The sequence below is a fragment of the Cygnus atratus genome, unplaced genomic scaffold, assembly GCF_013377495.2.
Source record: "Cygnus atratus isolate AKBS03 ecotype Queensland, Australia unplaced genomic scaffold, CAtr_DNAZoo_HiC_assembly HiC_scaffold_213, whole genome shotgun sequence".
NCBI classification, from domain to species: Eukaryota; Metazoa; Chordata; class Aves; order Anseriformes; family Anatidae; genus Cygnus; species Cygnus atratus.
In genome coordinates, this window is record NW_026109806.1 from 7,426 (window position 1) to 23,925 (window position 16,500).

The 16,500-nt window shown below is 70.8% G+C and overlaps 2 protein-coding genes across 2 annotated transcripts; one reads left to right on the plus strand and one right to left on the minus strand.

Moving 5' to 3' along the window:
* ANKRD13B (ankyrin repeat domain 13B) lies at nt 1-7,496 on the plus strand. The gene is made up of 15 exons (XM_050716706.1): nt 1-138; nt 3,608-3,743; nt 3,873-3,997; nt 4,084-4,129; nt 4,320-4,463; nt 4,539-4,728; nt 5,063-5,129; nt 5,218-5,299; nt 5,383-5,447; nt 5,534-5,664; nt 5,772-5,929; nt 6,063-6,215; nt 6,314-6,474; nt 7,041-7,117; nt 7,286-7,496. The coding sequence occupies exons 1-15, from the start codon at nt 28-30 to the stop codon at nt 7,494-7,496; spliced, it is 1,857 nt and encodes a 618-aa protein (XP_050572663.1). The 5' UTR covers nt 1-27.
* Nucleotides 7,497-8,943: 1,447 nt separating this feature from the next.
* CORO6 (coronin 6) lies at nt 8,944-14,888 on the minus strand. Its single transcript, XM_035561027.2, is given in 13 exon segments — nt 8,944-9,133; nt 9,294-9,337; nt 9,340-9,523; nt 9,613-9,670; nt 9,749-9,894; nt 9,984-10,088; nt 10,794-10,886; nt 10,888-10,914; nt 11,069-11,250; nt 11,361-11,490; nt 11,935-12,057; nt 12,653-12,852; nt 14,859-14,888. Coding segments are annotated over 12 exon segments (1,413 nt in total). The 5' UTR covers nt 12,851-12,852; nt 14,859-14,888; the 3' UTR covers nt 8,944-9,010.
* Nucleotides 14,889-16,500: the final 1,612 nt, after the last annotated feature.

The following is a 16,500-nucleotide window of genomic DNA, read 5'->3' on the forward strand; positions in this document are numbered from 1 at the left end:
CGCCCGCCGCTCCAGCATGCACGGAGGATGCTCGCGTCTTGCTCGGGCAGGAAGGGGCCGGAGGGCAGGTACCCGCTGCACTACCTCGTCTGGCACAACCGAGCCCGGGACCTGGACCGGGAGCTCAGCGCCAAGCAGGTGGGGAGGCGGGGGGGGGGGGGGGGTGAGGGGGGTGGGGGGGCATCCCCGGCACGGCTCGGCACGGAACGGCTCGGAACGGCACGGCCCGGGCTGATGCAATGCTGCCTGCAGGGGCTGGGGCTGGGGCTGGTGAGGATGATGATGGTGAGGATGATGGTGGTGAGGGTGAGGATGATGGTGGTGAGGGTGGCGATGAGGATGCGGATGGAGACAGGGATGGGGATGGGGATGAGGATGGAGGTGGGGTTGGGGTCCCCCCCCTCCACAACGCCAGCAGGGCTCAGGGTCCCCCCCCCGTGCCCCGCCCGGGCACAGCAGGGCTGTGACAGCCGCCACCAGCTCTGGCACACAGCAGTGCCCCCCCCCCCCACGTGCCCCCAGCTCCCTCTTAGGCCTCTGTGCCCCCCCCCCCCCCCCCCCCAGACACAGGGTGCTGAGGGCCCAGCGGGGGGTGCGCCCCCAGCTCCCCACCCTTTAGGGGAGGGCAAGGCAGGGCCCCCACCCCCAGGAGGCCAAGCACCCTCCTTGTGCCCCCCCCCCCCCCCGGGCCTAGTGACCCCCCCCCCCAGCTCTCCGATGACCGCGGGCGCGTTCCCAGCCTCCATCTCCCCGCTGGCGTTGCAATCCAGGTAATTAAAACCCAACCCTGAAGACGCAGGAAAACCGCAGGCGCTGGCGGAGGCCGGCGGCCAGGCTGTGCCCCCCCCCCCCCCCCCCAGCCTTGTCTGCAGCTGCTCGACGCCCCCCCCCCCCCCCAGCACCCTCCCAGCACCCTAGGGTGCTGCGTGGCCCGAGCCCTGTGCCGGATGGGTGCGGGCAGGGGGTCCCCGCTGTGCCGTGATGCTCCCGCCACACCCGCCTCCATTGTGGGGGCCGGCTGGGGGGGGGGGGCTGCGTGCCGGCATCGCCCCCCCCTCCGACCCCCCCCCATCCCCATCACTGCTGGGTTTATTTCCACTGTATTTTGGGGTCGTGTTTGTTTTTTTTTTTTTCCCCCCCAGGAGCGGCAGAGATCAAAGCAGGGCGTGGGGAGATGCGGGGGGCTGCGAGCGGGGTTTTCTAAGCGAGCCCCCCCCCCTGCCCTAGTCCTAGTGTGGGGGGAACTCCTCCTGGGGCCCCCACCGTGCCCCTGTGGCTGGGGGGAGAGCAAAGCCAGCCCTGTGTGCACCCAGGGGTGCACTGAGAGGTGGGGCTATGGGTGCTGCAGGCCAGACCGCAGGGCAGGAGGGGTTTGGGGAGAAGAGGGGGGGGCAGCCTGGCCTGAGCCCCCCCGTCCCCACCCAGGGCATTTGGGGACACGGCTCGGCCCTCTGCAGCCTCGAGCAGCCCCGAGCTGAGCGGGCCCGTGGGGCTGCTGCGGGTGGTGCTGGGGGCTGCCTGTCCCCTGCCTGGGCACCCTGCTCTCTTGCCACCCCGGGGACCCCCACGGGGGCAGTGTCACCCCATGGGGCCCCCCCCCCCCCCCCCCCCCCCCCCCCCCGCATGCAGGTGCATGGGGCTGGGAGCGCTGGGGCAGCTCGTGGTGCTGCTCCTCCCCGTGCCTCTCGCAGGGCCACATGTGGGTCAGCCCTGAATGTCACCGCCGGGCCCCAGGCTGTGCTTGTCCTCACCTGGGGACCACGACCTGGCGGGTCCCCATGGCAGGGACAGGGTGAGGACGCGGCAGGCAGTGACACAGCCCCGCAGTGCCAGGACACCCCATGCCACCGCCTGCCCCATCTCGCACAGCAGTAATTGGGGTCACCCCGCCGTCCCCTGGGGCTGCGCAGGGACAGCAGCGCCCAGCACCACCACCCTGCGCTGGTCCCTGTCCCCCCCCCCCCCCCCCCCCGGCCACCCGGGCACAGGCGCTGGGGTCCATGCCCACGCTGAGGCCCCCCCGCCCTGGGGACAACCCACAGGGTTTGGGGCGAGGAGCGGCCGTGCTGCGGTCTCACGTGGCACCGCCACCGCCCCAAACACGTCCTCGTCCCCAGTGGGTGTCTCAGCCCCAGGACAGGCAGCTGTGCCCCCCCCCCCGGCCTGGAGCTGTCCCACGATCTGCACGGTGGAAACTGGGTCACGCCGTGTCCCCCGGGGCTGGCTCGGGCGCCGTGTCCCCAAATCTGGACCCCCCCCTGCCCCGTGGCGCTGGGGCACGGCTGCGGCTGGGGAGCCCCACGGAGCCTGCAGCGCCCGTCCCCCAGCTGGGGGGCGATTGCTTTAATTAGAGTCATTTCATTAGCGCAATTAAAAAGCAGCAGTCGCCTGGAGAGCATTGGAGCAGCACGCGGGCTCCTGGGGAGATTGGGGGGGGGGGTGTCTGTTTGGTTTGGGCAGTGGGGGAAGCCTGGGGGGTCCCCCTGCCTGGCGAGCCCCCAGGGATGTGGACATGGGGACACTCATGGCCCTGGGACATCCCCAGGCCATCGCTGCGATGAGCAGGGGGACACAAGTGATGAGTGGGGGGACTTGCTGGGGGGGGGGGTGAGAGCCCTGTCCCCAGCAGCACGAGCCCCCACCCCACCCCTGCCTGTCCACAAACCCCGCTGGGGTGCCAGGTCCCCGCTGGCACCTTTGGGTGGCACCTTTGGGTCCTGCAGCTGCCGCCTCCTGCCCCGGCGTCATCCGATTGCCCCCCTCTGGGTACCACCTGGCTGCTGGAGTGTGGGGAGAATGCTGTGGCTGGGGGCTTCCACACAGCTCCATCAAGCCCCCAGCTGTGCCCCCAGCCCTGGGCACAGGGGGTGACTGCAGCTGCCCCCCCCCCCCCCCCCCCCCCCGGCAGGACCGCTGCACAGGGTGCTGGGTGCGCCACCGCCGCTGCTGCCATCGGGAGAGCCGGAGCAGGGGGGGGGATTCCTCGGGGCTGGCTCGGCGCCAGCCTCCAGGCTTGGCACAAACAATCGCAGCCCCGGCGCGGCTCCCCGGGGCTGGGGATGCTCGGAGCAGCCGCTCGCTCCGCTCACGCAGCACCGCCCCGCCCCCGGCTCCGGCGGGGAACACGTGCGCCCGCCGCAGCACCAAGCGTCGCCCGCCGTGCCGTGGAGGGGGCTGCCGGCAGCTGCTGCCTGGCAACTGGGCAGAACCCCCCCCCCCCCCCCCCCCCCCAAAAAACCTCCCCGGATCCTCAGAGGTGGGGGCTTTTCACAGCTTGAAGCTGCATTGGGTGGCGTGGAGCCCCGTGCGCCGGGCTGGGTGGTGACCCTGCGCCATGCCCATGTCATGGGTGCAGCCCTGCTTGGCCGTGCCGAGCCGTGCTGGGTGCTGGCAGTGACTCCGTGGGGCTGGGGGGAGCAGGAAAACCTTTGGGACAGCATTTTGGGGCGCGGTGCACATGCACCTGCTCAGGGGGATGGGAATGCTCATGGAGATAGCGGCAAACATCTGCTGCTTTCCCTGGCCACGAGCCTCACGTCTGTGGGAGGGCTCGGGCAGGGGGTCCTGGCAATCCTGGTGCCCCCTGAGCCCTGCCACCCCCCGGCAGGCCGACATCGAGCAGCTGGACCCCCGAGGACGCACCCCGCTGCACCTGGCCACCACGCTGGGCCACCTCGAGTGCGCCAGGGTGCTGCTGAAGCATGGAGCTGACGTGGGCAAGGAGAACCGCAGCGGCTGGACGGGTGAGCAGGGGCTCGGGCACGGGCACGGGTGTGCTCACCCTGGTGCCCCAGCTCCCCAGGGGGCTGCTTGCACGGTGCTACGTGCGTGTGGCACCGTGCCATGCCACGCTGCCCCTCTCGGCCCCGCAGTGCTGCAGGAGGCCGTGAGCACCCGCGACCTGGAGCTGGTGCAGCTGGTCCTGCGCTACCGCGACTACCAGCGAGCCATCAAGCGCCTGGCCGGGATCCCCATCCTGCTGGAGAAGCTGCGCAAGGTACCTGCCCCAGATGGGGCTGTGGGGCTAGGGGTGGGGGGCACCACGGCCGGGCTCCTGCCCACCCTGTGTGCTCCCACTGGCAGGCCCAGGACTTCTACGTGGAGATGAAGTGGGAGTTCACCAGCTGGGGTAAGCTTGGGCAGAGTGGGAGCTTCCCAACGCGTCCTCCCCCACCCCCTGCCCTGTGCCCCCCAGGCTTGCCCCTACCCCCCCATCGGAGGCGCTGGGTGCGTTCCCCCGCCCCGCTCAGCGCTCGCAGCCCACCCGGGGGACGCAGGGTGGCCCCGTCCCCGGCTGGGCTATCGCCGTCTCCCCCCAGTGCCGCTGGTGTCCAAGATCTGCCCCAGCGACACGTACAAGGTGTGGAAGAGCGGCCAGAACCTGCGGGTGGACACCACGCTGCTGGGCTTCGACCATATGACCTGGCAGCGGGGCAACCGCAGCTTCGTCTTCCGCGGGCAGGGTGAGATGGGGGCCGGGGGGGGGGCACAGGGAGGGCGGGGGGGCTGTCCCCGCGCTGATCGCCCGCTCCCCGCAGACACCAGCGCCGTGGTGATGGAGATCGACCACGACCGGCGGGTGGTCTACTCGGAGACGCTGGCCCTGGCCAGCCACGACCAGGAGGTGCTGCTGGCTGCTGTGCAGCCCACGGAGGAGCAGGTGATGGGGCGGCTCACGGCCCCCGTCGTCACCACCCAGCTCGACACCAAGAACATCGCCTTCGAGAGGTGGGCACGGGCGGTGCTAACCCCCCGGGTGTCCGTGTCCTGTCCATCCAAGAGCGATGTCCCATCCCATCCCATCCCATCCCATCCCATCCCATCCCATCCTTCTCATCCCGTCCCATCCCGTCCCATCCCGTCCCATCCCATCCCATCCCATCCCATCCCATCCCATCCCATCCCATCCCATCCCATCCTTCTCATCCCATCCCGTCCCATCTTATCCCATCCCATCCTTTCCCATCTTTCCCTTCCCATCCCATCCAATCCCATCCCTTCCCATCCCATCCCATCCCATCCCACCCCACCCATCGCTGACAGCGCCCCGCATCACCCCCAGGAACAAGTCCGGGATCCTGGGCTGGCGGAGCGAGAAGACGGAGATGGTGAACGGGTACGAGGCCAAGGTGAGGGGCAGGGGGCTGAGCCGTGGCAGGGGTACGGCCGGTTTTTGGGGAACACCTACCACCTCTGGCACTCCCCTCCCTCGGACAGGTCTACGGGGCGTCCAACGTGGAGCTGATCACGCGGACGCGGACCGAGCACCTCTCGGACCAGCACAAGGGCAAGAGCAAAGGTAGGGCGAGGGGCTGCGGTGGGCAGGGGGCTGCGGTGGGCAGGGGGCTTCACCGTCCCCCATCCTCACACCACGTCCCGCAGGCAGTAAGACCCCGCTGCAGTCCTTCCTGGGCATCGCCGAGCAGCACGTGGGGCCCAACAACGGGGTGAGTGTGCGGGGCCCGGGGAGGGGGGGGGGTCCCCGTGGCCACGCTGTCCCCACGCGGTGCCAGCATCGGGGCCGTCCCCGCAGACGCTGATCACGCAGACGCTGAGCCACGCCAACCCCACCGCCATCACCCCGGAGGAGTACTTCAACCCCAACTTCGAGCTGGGCAACCGGGACATGGGGCGGCCCATGGAGCTCACCACCAAGACGCAGAAGTGAGGGGGCGAGCGGGGAGGAGGGGACCCCCGCCGTCCCCCCCCCGCCATCGCGGGGCCCCCGGGGTCCCCAGCCCGGCGCCTGTGTCCCCCCCGCGCCCCCGCAGGTTCAAGGCGAAGCTGTGGCTGTGCGAGGACCACCCGCTGTCCCTCTGCGAGCAGGTCGCCCCCATCATCGACCTGATGGCGATCAGCAACGCGCTCTTCGCCAAGCTGCGGGACTTCATCACCCTGCGCCTCCCGCCCGGCTTCCCCGTCAAAATCGGTACCCGGGGGGGGGGGTGGGGCGCACCCAAGCACCCACGGGTGCAGGGAGGGGGCCCTTTGCCGCCAGCAAGCCCATGCTTCCCTCCCTGCCCTTTTTAATTTATTTTTATTTTTTTTATTATTTGCGGCAGAAATCCCCATCTTCCACATCCTCAACGCCCGCATCACCTTCGGCAACCTCAACGGGTGCGACGAGCCCGTCAGCTCCCTGCGGCACAGCCCCAGCAGCGAGGCGCCCTCGCCCAGCAGCGACTCCTCCAGCGTCAGCAGCTCCAGCTCGCTCAGTAGGTGGCGGGGGGCCTGGGGGGGGGGGGGGGGGCAGTCCCGGCGGAGGTCCCGGGCAGCGGGGTGCCCAGCCACGCCGGCACCTGTCTCCCCGCAGCGTCGTGCCGGGTGTGCGAGATGGACCCGGCGCTCTTCGAGGTGCCCCGGGGGTACAGCGTGGTGGGCACCCACCAGGACACCCTGCGGGAGGACGAGGACGACCTGCTGCAGTTCGCCATCCAGCAGAGCCTGCTGGAGGCGGGCAGCGAGTACGACCAGGTGGGCTCCGCGGGGAGGCGCCTTCCTCGGCCTCATCCAACATCCCTGGCCTCGTCCTCATCCAGCATCCTCAGACTTGTCCTCCTCATCCAACATCCCCGGCCTCATCCAACATTTTCCTCATCCACCATGCTGATCCTCCTCATCCAACATCCTCCTCATCATCATTATCCTCATCCAACATCCTCCTCCTCCTCCTCATCATCCTCATCCAAAATCCTCCTTCTCCTCATCCTTATCCTCATCCAACATTCTCCTCCTCCTCCACAGCCTCATCCAACTTCCTCAGCCTCCTCATTCAACATTTTTCTCATCCACCATCCGCCTCATCCTCTTTATCCTCATCCAACCTCCTTCTTCATCCTCACCCACTATGCTCGTCCTCCTCATCCGCCACCCTCCTCATCCTCACCCACCACCCTCCTCACCCTCCCCTGGGCCCGGGGACCCCATGGGGGCCACCCGCCCCGCTCCCCCCACCTCTCCCCATCCCCACATGCCTCGGCGGGGCTGAATTTCCCCTCCGAGCCCCCCCCCCCCCCAAGCCCCCTCTCCACCCGCCGCAGGTCACCATCTGGGAGGCGCTGACCAACAGCAAGCCGGGCACCCACCCCATGTCCCACGAGGGCCGCCGGGGAGACAGGTTGGTAAGGTCCGGCCAGCGTCGCCCCCCCCCCCTCGCCCCCCCCCCCCCCGGGGGTGGGGGGGGGGGTGAGGAGAGGGTCAGGGGGCAACCACCAGCAGGCACCGGCCCCCAGCTTGTCGTGGGGGGTCCCCGGGGATCCCGGCTGAGGCCGTGCCGCACCCCCAGGACTCCCCAGCACACGGCAGCCCCCCGTCCCCCGGGCAGCCCGTCCCCGGGGGGGGGTGGGGGTCCCGGGGCGCTGCTCCCCAGCTACGCGGAGCAGCTGCGGCTGGCCATGGCGCTGTCGGCGCGGGAGCAGGAGGAGGCCGAGCGGCGGACGCGGCAGGAGGAAGAGGAGCTGCAGCGCATCCTGCAGCTCTCGCTGACCGAGAAGTGACCCCGCGCCCCCGCTGAGCCCCCCCCGGCCCGGGGACGGGGAGAACGCGCGGATGGGGCACAGATTGGGGGGGGGGGGGGGGGGGGGGGGGGAGCAGGGGGGGGTGTTGTGTGTGTGTGTGTGTGTGAGTGAGTGTGTGAGTGTGTAGGGGGGGGGGCACGCAGAGGACAAATGGGGGGGCACGATGGTCCCCATAGCTGGGGGGGTGAGTGCCTGGGGGGGGGTGTTGGGGGGAGGTGGGGGCAGGGAGCAGGGGGTGTCCCACAGCCCTATCCCCCCCCCCCCCCAGCCACCCCCCTGGGGTGCTGCCCGGCCCCTCGCCCTGGGTAGGTGGGGGGGGGGCACCCAGATGGGGTGTGTGGGGGGGCTGTCCCGGGGCACCCCCAGAGCTGTGGGGCTCCAGGCACCCCCTGCTGGCCCCCCCCCCTTGGCCCCACTGCCCAGGCGCTACCAAGTGCACTTACCCGGGAGCTGCTCTGCCTGCCAATGGGGGGGGGGGGGGTGGTGCTCAGCCCCGCTGCACCCCCAGCCCACATGGGGCAGCCAAGGGGGTGCCCCCAAAGGGATGCCCGGTCTCACTGCCCCCCCTTTTCACCCCCTGCTCACACCCCCTCATTTCCCTGCTCGGCTGCCCCCCCCTCCCCCCCCCCCCCCCCCCAGCCCCCCCCATCCTGGCAGCGCTGCACCCCCCCATCCCGGGCACTGCCCCCCCAGCCCCAAGAGAAACCTTACATCAAATGGTGCTAACCCCCGGGCCCCCACCTCCCCGCCCCGGGCTGCTCCTTCTTTGCACACGGGGGGGCTGCGGGGGCCCCCGGCCTCGCTCCCGCGGGACTTTTCGTAGCGGCCCCCCCCGCCACGCACCCCACAAGCGACGTCTGGGCCAGGGCCAGGGGAGCCCCGAGCAGCTCCGACCGCGGCCGACACCAATAAATGCTCTTGAACGGGCGCCTCTCGGCCTCTCTCTGCCCCCGCCGGGGCCGTGCGGGCCGGGGGGGTGCAGGGCAGGGGCCCCCCCCGTAGGGCCCCCGGTCCCTGCCCCACAGCCACGGGAGGCCGAGCCCTTTATTGGAGGGGACCCCAGGAGCACCCGTAAATAGGAGCTGTGGGGTCGGGGGGGGGGGGGGGGGGGGGGGTAGCACCGTAACCCAGCGTGTGGCTGGCTGGGGGGGGGGGGGGGACACGACCCTCCCCCCGCAGTCCTGGGAGGATGCTGGCTCCTGGCTCGCAGGTCCCCAGGGAGGGATGCTCCGGGCACCGAGGTGGGACCCCCCCCGTCCCCTGGGTGCCGACGTCCCCGGACGCCTTTTGGCACCCGGGGAGCAGGGTGGGAGCGATGCCCCTGAGGAGAGGGGTGCAGGGTGGGGGTGTGGGGGGGCAAAGTTTGGCCCCCTTCCCTGCGGCCTCGGCTCCTGGGGAAAGAACATGGCTCTGGCCTCCTGCCCGCTGCGGGGACTCGGCTTTAATGCCTGCCTCGGGCGGGCGCAGTCCTCGCCCTGCCCGCGGCCGCGGCGCTAGTCCGTGCCGTTGGTGAACTGGCAGAGTTTGTGCTCCAGGTCGGAGATGCGCTTCTCCTGCACCTGCACCATCTCCTTCAGGGCACGGATCTCCTCCAGCACCTCTTCCAGGGTGGGCGACTGCGGGGGGGGGGGGGGGGGGAGGACACACACATGGGGTCACCCCCTGCCTCCATCCCAACCCGCAGCCCCCAGGAGGAGGGGACAGCCCCGGTGCCACGTCCCCGAGGGGTGGCGCGGCCCCTGGGGTGCCCAGGAAAAGGAAGGGGGGGACACTCACGGAGATGTCGGCGTTGGAGGTGGAGTGGCTGCGGCGGGGGCCCGGGGGGGCCTGTTGTCCAGGATGTTCTTCTTGACCACCTTCAGCTCCCGGTTCTTGACGGGGACGTAGCCGTCCCGCAGCGAGATGAGGATGGGCTCCGCGTCCTTCCCCGACAGCCACTCGTCCGCCTCCAGGGCCGGCTCGGGGCCCGGGGTGTCGGGGTACAGGTCGTCCTGGAAGAGGTCTGACTGCGGGGACGAGGGGGTGGCAGTGAGATGAGGTGTCCCCCACCCCCCAAAAAAAAATCCCATCCCCATCAGGGTGCCCAGGGGCTCACCTTGCGCGGCACCGTCATGACGATGGGCTCGCACTTGCGCTCGTGCAGCTTGAAGAACCTGCGTGGGGTGGGGATGGTCAGGGTCTGGCTGCCCCCCCCCCCCCCAGCCCCCCCCCCAGCCCTTCTGGGCCCCCACCTGGCGATCTCGCACTTGCTGACGTCCAGCCCGCGCTTGGGCATGAAGCCCATGCCCCGCTGCGGCTCCTTGCTGCTGTAGGTGTTCAGGTAGTGCACGTAGGGCGCCTCGTCCGTGATCTCGAAGTACCGGATGCTGCTGTCCCCCTACGGGGACGGGGGGGGGACGACATCAGCCACCCGTGTCCCCAGGGGTGGGGGGACAGCGAGGGGGGGGGGGGGCAGCCTGGGGTTACCTTTCCGCACAGGTAGACGATGCTGGAGTCGGCGTCGTAGAAGGGCAGCAGGACCCCGTTGCTGGTGTCCATCTCCTGCAGGGCGATGGGCTCCTCGAAGTTACTCTGCGGGGCCGCAGCGAGGGGGGGGGTGAGCAGCAGCCCCGCTCCCCCCCCCGCTCAGTCACAACACACCTTGGCCACAGCACGCTGCGGGGACGGGGACGTCCCCCCCAGGACCCACTGCTCGGCATGCCCCTGCCCCACGCCTGCTTACCTGCACCGGCCCCATTCCTCTTCTGGGGGAGCCCCCCAGCCCCCCCCAGACACTCCCCACACCCAGGCACAGCACAGCACACACAGGAACTTGGCATGGTTATTTTTTTTTTTTTGGGGGGGTGGGATTCGGGATTGGGGTGGGGACCAGGGGAGCCACGTTCCCGGGAGCATCACTCCATGCGGCCTCGTTACCGGGTCCCACAAGCCCAGCTCCCGCTGGCTCATCCTGGTGAAGCCCGTGGTAAAGATGTGTCCTTCCCGCGTGAAGATGGCCCGCACGGGCCTCAGCCCTTCGTGGGGGGCAAACCTCTCCTGGGGGGGCGGAGGGGGGCACAGAGTCAGCAGAGGGCAAGGGGAGGGGGGCGAGGGGAGTCCGGATCCATCCCTCAAACAGCCGCTGGGTCCTGGTCGTGGTGGGCACGTGGTGGGCACGCGGGGGTCCTGGGGGGGCGCACGAGGTCCCGGGGGGGGGGCCCCGCTCGGCACGGCACGGCACGGCTCGGCACGGCGGGGTCCCCAGCACGGCGCTGGCCGAGCGCCGCCGTCTCGTACCAGGTCCCAGAGGCCCAGCTGCCGCTCGCTCATCTTGCTGAAGCCGGTGGTGAAGATCTTGCCATCGGCCATGAAGATGGCGCGGATGGGGCGGGGCGCCGTCGTGCGGTTTGTCTTTCTCCTGCGCCGGCCGTTAGCGGGTTAAAGGCAAACACAGAGACGCGCGGGGGCGCGGGCGGTTAGTAGGGTCGGGCCGTTAGCGGGGCCGCGGGGAGGTGGGTGGCCAGGCGGGGGGGGGGGACACGGACATGGCCGGGGTGGGGGGGGACACTCACCGCCACGATCTGCTGCTTGCGGGGGTCGATGACGCGGACCTTCTTGTCCTTGCAGGTGGTGACCAGGAGGCTGCCGTTGCGGTTCCAGCCCACGTTGTAGATGAGGTCGGTGTGCATGTCCTCCAGCGCCAGCAGCATCTCCCCCGTGCCCACGTTCCAGAGGATCACCAGGTTGTCGCAGCCTGACGAGGACACACGGACGGGTGGATGGACGGACGGACGGACAGATGGACGCCGTCACCCCGTGGCCGCATCCAGCCGCCCCCGGGGAGCGCGGGGCCGGTGCCCTTACCTGCGCTCAGCAGGACGTTGCGCGCCGTGGGGTGCCACGAGATGATGCCCACCCGCTTGGAGTGCCCCTCCAGCGTCACCACCGGCTCCGTGATGCTGCGCACGGGCACGTAGTCGGGGATCTGCCACACCTGGGGGGGCACGGAGAGCACAGCGCGGGGGTGGCGACGTCCCCCCGGTGAGCGCTAAGGGCGCCGGAGCCAATTAACATCATCATTAATTGCAGCTCAAGCCACGGGGATGGCAGCGGCGCCTCCATCCCTGGCACCGGCTGCAGCGCACCGGGTGCTCCTGTGCCCGGGGGGGGGGACACAAGACCCCATCCTGCCCGGTGCAGTGCACAGCCCCTGGCCCCCCCCCCCGGCTATTCCTGTGTGCTGAGTCGCCGGGGCGGGTATATTTAGCACAAAGTGCTGCATCATGGAGAGAGCAGCCACCGCCAGCGCGAACGCATGGCACCGGGGCTAAAAATAGGCTGGTGACACTTCGCAGGCTGCGAAGCACAGGAGGGGGGGGGGTCAGGGCCCCCGTTAGCCCCCCCTGCCCCCCCCACCCCGGGGGGCCGGGCCCCTCACCATGACGGTGGTGTCCTCAGAGGCGCTGGCGATGACGTTGTCGTTGTGGGGGCACCAGTCGATGTCCAGCACGGGCGCCGTGTGCCCCGTCACCAGCGGGTGGTTCTTGTCCACGCGCCCCGTCTGCAAGGCCCAGGGCTTGGCGTCAGTCCCCAGGGGATGGGGAGGGAGAGAAAGGGGGGGGGGGCACGCCGGGACCACCCCCCCCAGACCCCAGCACGGCTGCGCTGTAGGGGCTGTGGCACAGAGGGGGGGACACACAGGGGATGCTGACCATGGGCAGAGCTTTGCACCTGCCTGGGGGAAACTGAGGCACGAGGCCCTGCAGGGAGGTGGAGGGGAGCGACGTGCCTTGGACCAGGCTGCTTTGTGTCCCCTCTGATGGTGGGGGGGTGTGCTAAAAGGGGGGTCCTCAGCCCCTCTGCTGGGGTGGGCAGGGCAGACCCCACCCCACTGCGGTGCGCCCTGGGTGTCGCACGCAGAGGGGGAATTTGGGCAGGGGAAAAAGCAGCCGGGGGGGTCCCTCATCACCTCGGTTGCCCCCAGGCCACCAGCCATCATGGGTGCCAACGTCAGCCCAGGGTGCCTCTGCCCAGAGCCCCCACACGGGGACGGGGATGTTGGGGCAAAGCTGAGCAGAGCAGAGCCCGTCACCATGCCCTGCATCCCCCCTGCATCCCGGGGTGGGGGGGCCGTGTCCCAGCGCCCCCCCACTCACCTTGGCGAGGGGCAGGACGATGAAGGCCCCCCCGCCGCCGGACTCCACGATGATGGCCAAGAACTTGGGGTTGACGGCGCAGAAGGAGCTGTCCCACGTCACCTTGGAGACGCGGATGTCCTCGTACATCTGGTCGGCCTTCACCGGCTGCCCGAAGACGTGCCGGAACTTGCTCTGGCGCACCACGCGGCGGCTCATGGCTGGGGGGCATGGGGTCAGGCCGCGGGCCCCCCCCCCCCCCCAAATGGCACGGGGGTGTTTTGGCCCTCCCCAGACCCGGCTCTCCAAGGGACCCCTCCATGACCCGGGTACAGGAGGGAGCCCAGGGACATGGCGATGGTGGGGACGGGGGCGTGGAGGGGGGCACGGGATGGAGCCTGATGTGTCCCTGGCCCTGTAACAGGGACCTGGGGCAGCCCTGGTGCGTTTGGGTGGGTGCTGCAGGGTGCTGGGCATGGGCATCCTGGGGCATGATGCTGTCTGCCCGCTCCATGCCCCATGGCCATGTCATGCCCCATGGCTGCGCCGTGCCCCCTGGCCGTGCTGTACCCCGTGGCCATGGCCGGGGTTGGCACAGGAGCAGCTGCAGTGGAGGAGCGGGGCTGAAAGGAGAAGCCCCAAGGGGACACGGAGGTGCCACGCACCAGCTCACAGCTTGTCCCCTCATGTCCCATCCCGCAGCGGTGGCCTGAGGTCACCTGGCTTGGTTGTGCCTCCGGCGGTGCCTCCAGCGTCGCCCCCACCCAGGGCTCCCCGCGACCCCCCGCTCTGCGCCCCCCACCTGCCCAGCACCGCAGGACCCCGGGCGAGGGCTGGATCCAGCACAGGGTCTGCTGCCGGCACAGCCACACGGCCCCACGTGCACACGGGGCGCAGAGAGGAGCCCCTGGTGCTCAGCACAGCCCTGGGGGGCTCCAGCCCCAGTCACGGCCATGCATGCGGTGCCCCCAACACCCTGTCCCCTCCTGAGCCTGCGCTGCTCCCGACACCTGCCTGGGGGCATCAAGCCCTCCGGGCACCCCAAAACCCCCCAAGCTGGGGCTCTGCAGCACCCATGAGCTGCTGACCCCTCCTGGGGGCACCCCCACATCCTTCTGGGGGCGCAGCCACTGCCGGGGCCGTGTCCGGCTTCCGAAGTATGGCCTGTGGGGCCGGTACAGGCAGAGGCAGGAGCACCTCAGCTCTCGGCGTCCCGGCCGGGTGGCTTTTGGCCAGGCCACGTGCAGCACTGAGCTGAGCCGCCTCTGGCGGCTCCCCTTAGGTCCCCAAGGGTCCGTGGCCCTTCAGCATCGCCCCAGTGAGCACGAGAGCCAGGGGTGGGGGTCCCGGAGCTGGCACTGCTGGTGCCCCCCACCCCACTGCCCCAGGACAGGGTCCCCAGCGCAGGGGGACAGCGAGGGGGCTCCGTGGGGGACACCCTGCGGGTGCTGCGCAGAACCCAGTGGGAGCGTGGCTTGGGGTGCAGATGGGGACAGGGAGGGGGGGATGGCCTGGCTGGTGGGGCAGGGTGCAGGTGGGGTGCGTGCGGGGTGTAGGTGGGGCGTGCGTGGGGTGTGCGCGGGGTGTGTGCGGGAGGGGTGCAGGCAGGCAGACGGGGTGCGGATGGGTGTGGGCTGGGTGCAGGCGGGTGCAGGCAGGGTACCGGTGGGTGCACGTTGGGTGCAGGAGGGTGCAGGTGGGGTGCCGGTGGGTGCAGGCAGGGAGCAGGCGGGTGCAGGCGGGGTACAGGCTGGGTGCTGGTGGGTGCGGGCTGGGTGCAGGCGGGGTGCCATCGGGGTGCCAGCAGGTGCAGGTTGGGTACAGGCTGGGTGCAGGCAGGGTGCCGGCGGGTACAGACAGGGTACAGGCGGGTGCAGGCAGGGTGCAGGAGGGTGCCGGCTGGGTGCGGGTGGGTACAGGCGGGGTGCAGACGGGGTGCCGGCGGGGTGCAGGTTGGGTGCCGGCGGGGTGCGGCGGGCCAGCCCCCCTCCCGGCCGTGCCATTACGTTGCCACAATTGAATCCGCAGCGGCTGCCCGGCCGCCCGGAGGTCACTTTCCATTTATAGCCATCTCCCGCCGGGCGCGGGCGGGCGGGCGAGGGGCCGGGGGCCCGGCACCCCGCACCCTGCTCCGGCCGCCCTCTCCCCTGGGCTCCCCGGCTCCCTCCCCTCGCCCCCCGCAGCCCGGCTCGGCTCGGCCCGGCCCGGCCCGGCCCCCGTTTCCCACCTGCGCTCCGCGGCTCCTGCGCGCTGCGCCCCGCTCGGCTCCGCCCGGGCTCGGCCCCGCTCCCGTAGCCCCGGCCCCGGCCCCGGCCCCGGCCCCGGCCCCGCTCCGCCCGGCTCGGCTCGGCTCGGCTCGGCTCGGCGCGGCTGGGCTGGGCGCGCAGTGCCGCTGCCGCAGGGAACAGCTGAGCCGAGCCGGGAGCCGGGGCCGGCACGGCCCCCCCGCGGCGGGCACCGGGAGGAGGCGGAGGGGTAGCGGGGAGGGGGGGCGAGGGGGGGGGCCCGGCCCCGCCTGCCCCGCTCCGGCCCCTGCCCGCCCCCACCCCTCTCTCGAGCCCTGCCCCACGAGCCCCAAATCGGGATGGGGATGGGGAGGGGGTGCCCGAAGCCCCCCGCGCGCTGGGAGGGAGCTGGGGAGGGGGGGGTGCAGGGAGAAGCCCCCCCCCCCCTTTGTCCCCTTCCCACCCCGCAGCATCCTCCCCGCAGCGCAGAGCCCCTCCCGGTCCCCCCCACCTCCGCAAGGTGCTCGGCCCCAGCACAGCCCGGAGACCCCAACCCCAAAGCCCCTCGGGGATCACGGCCGTGGGATGGCTCCGGGGGGGGTCCGGCACCCCCGCACCCCCCCCTCAGGGGGCTGCAGCCCGGGGGGTGAGCACCCCCACGCCAGGCTTTGGGATGGTTGTGGGGACACTCGCAGGCTGCCTTTAGGATTTAGCAGAGCCCGGCCCCGCAGGGATGCCCTGGCCCAAGGGGATTAAGGGATTGTAGGGCTGGGGGAGCTGGGGGGGGGGCAGCCCTGGTTCCTGGAAAGGCAGCGAGCGCTGGACCCTACAAGGGCACCGAGCGGAGCCGGGCCCAGCATTGGCTGAGGCGGGCAGGAGGGGGCAGCTGGCGAAAAGGCAGGGAGAGGTGACAGCCTGGGCCTGCCTGCCAAAGGGGTGGCGGGGAGGGAGGGGGCTGCAGGGGCACCCCCACACACCTCGTCCCACCACGGTCCCAGCTCGCCCTGTGCTTGGGGCTGGGGCACGGAGTGAGCCCCGCATCCCGTGTTCCCAGCACCTCATCCCTGGCAAGTTGGGAGAGGCCCCAGGAAGCCTTTTCCCAATGGGTGCTGGGGGAGCGGGGTGGGATGGGGCACCCCAAACACCCCCAAACCCCACAGTGATGGCCCCACACCCCAGCCCCTTGTCTTGGGCCTGGATTCGGCTCCCACCACAGCCCCGTAGCACAGGGAGCCCTCAGGAGAGCAGCTGGGGCTGGGTTCCTGGGTCCCCATGCAGGTCCCTTGTGGCAGGGGGGGACATTTACCCCTCCGGCGGGGGCCACAAGCAAACCCCAGAGCCCCCCTCCTGTCCCCACTCCGCCAGCAGCAGGGATCACCCCCCCGTACCCAGTCCCAAGCGGGAGGCAGCACGCGGACGTCGTCGTCAAAATAAAACTTTATTCATTCGGTAACAAGAACATTGAATCTGCACATCAGTGCGCAAGTTCACATTTAAAAACAGCTGAGCACATCGGTCGTAGGTCTACAGGGGAAGGGGACGATCCCAGCCACCACGGAAGGTCCGGGAGGGGCCGACGGAAGCGCTCCGCTCCCCTCCCCGGTTTGCAGCCCCGGGGGGGCTCGTGCTGCCCCACGGCCGGCC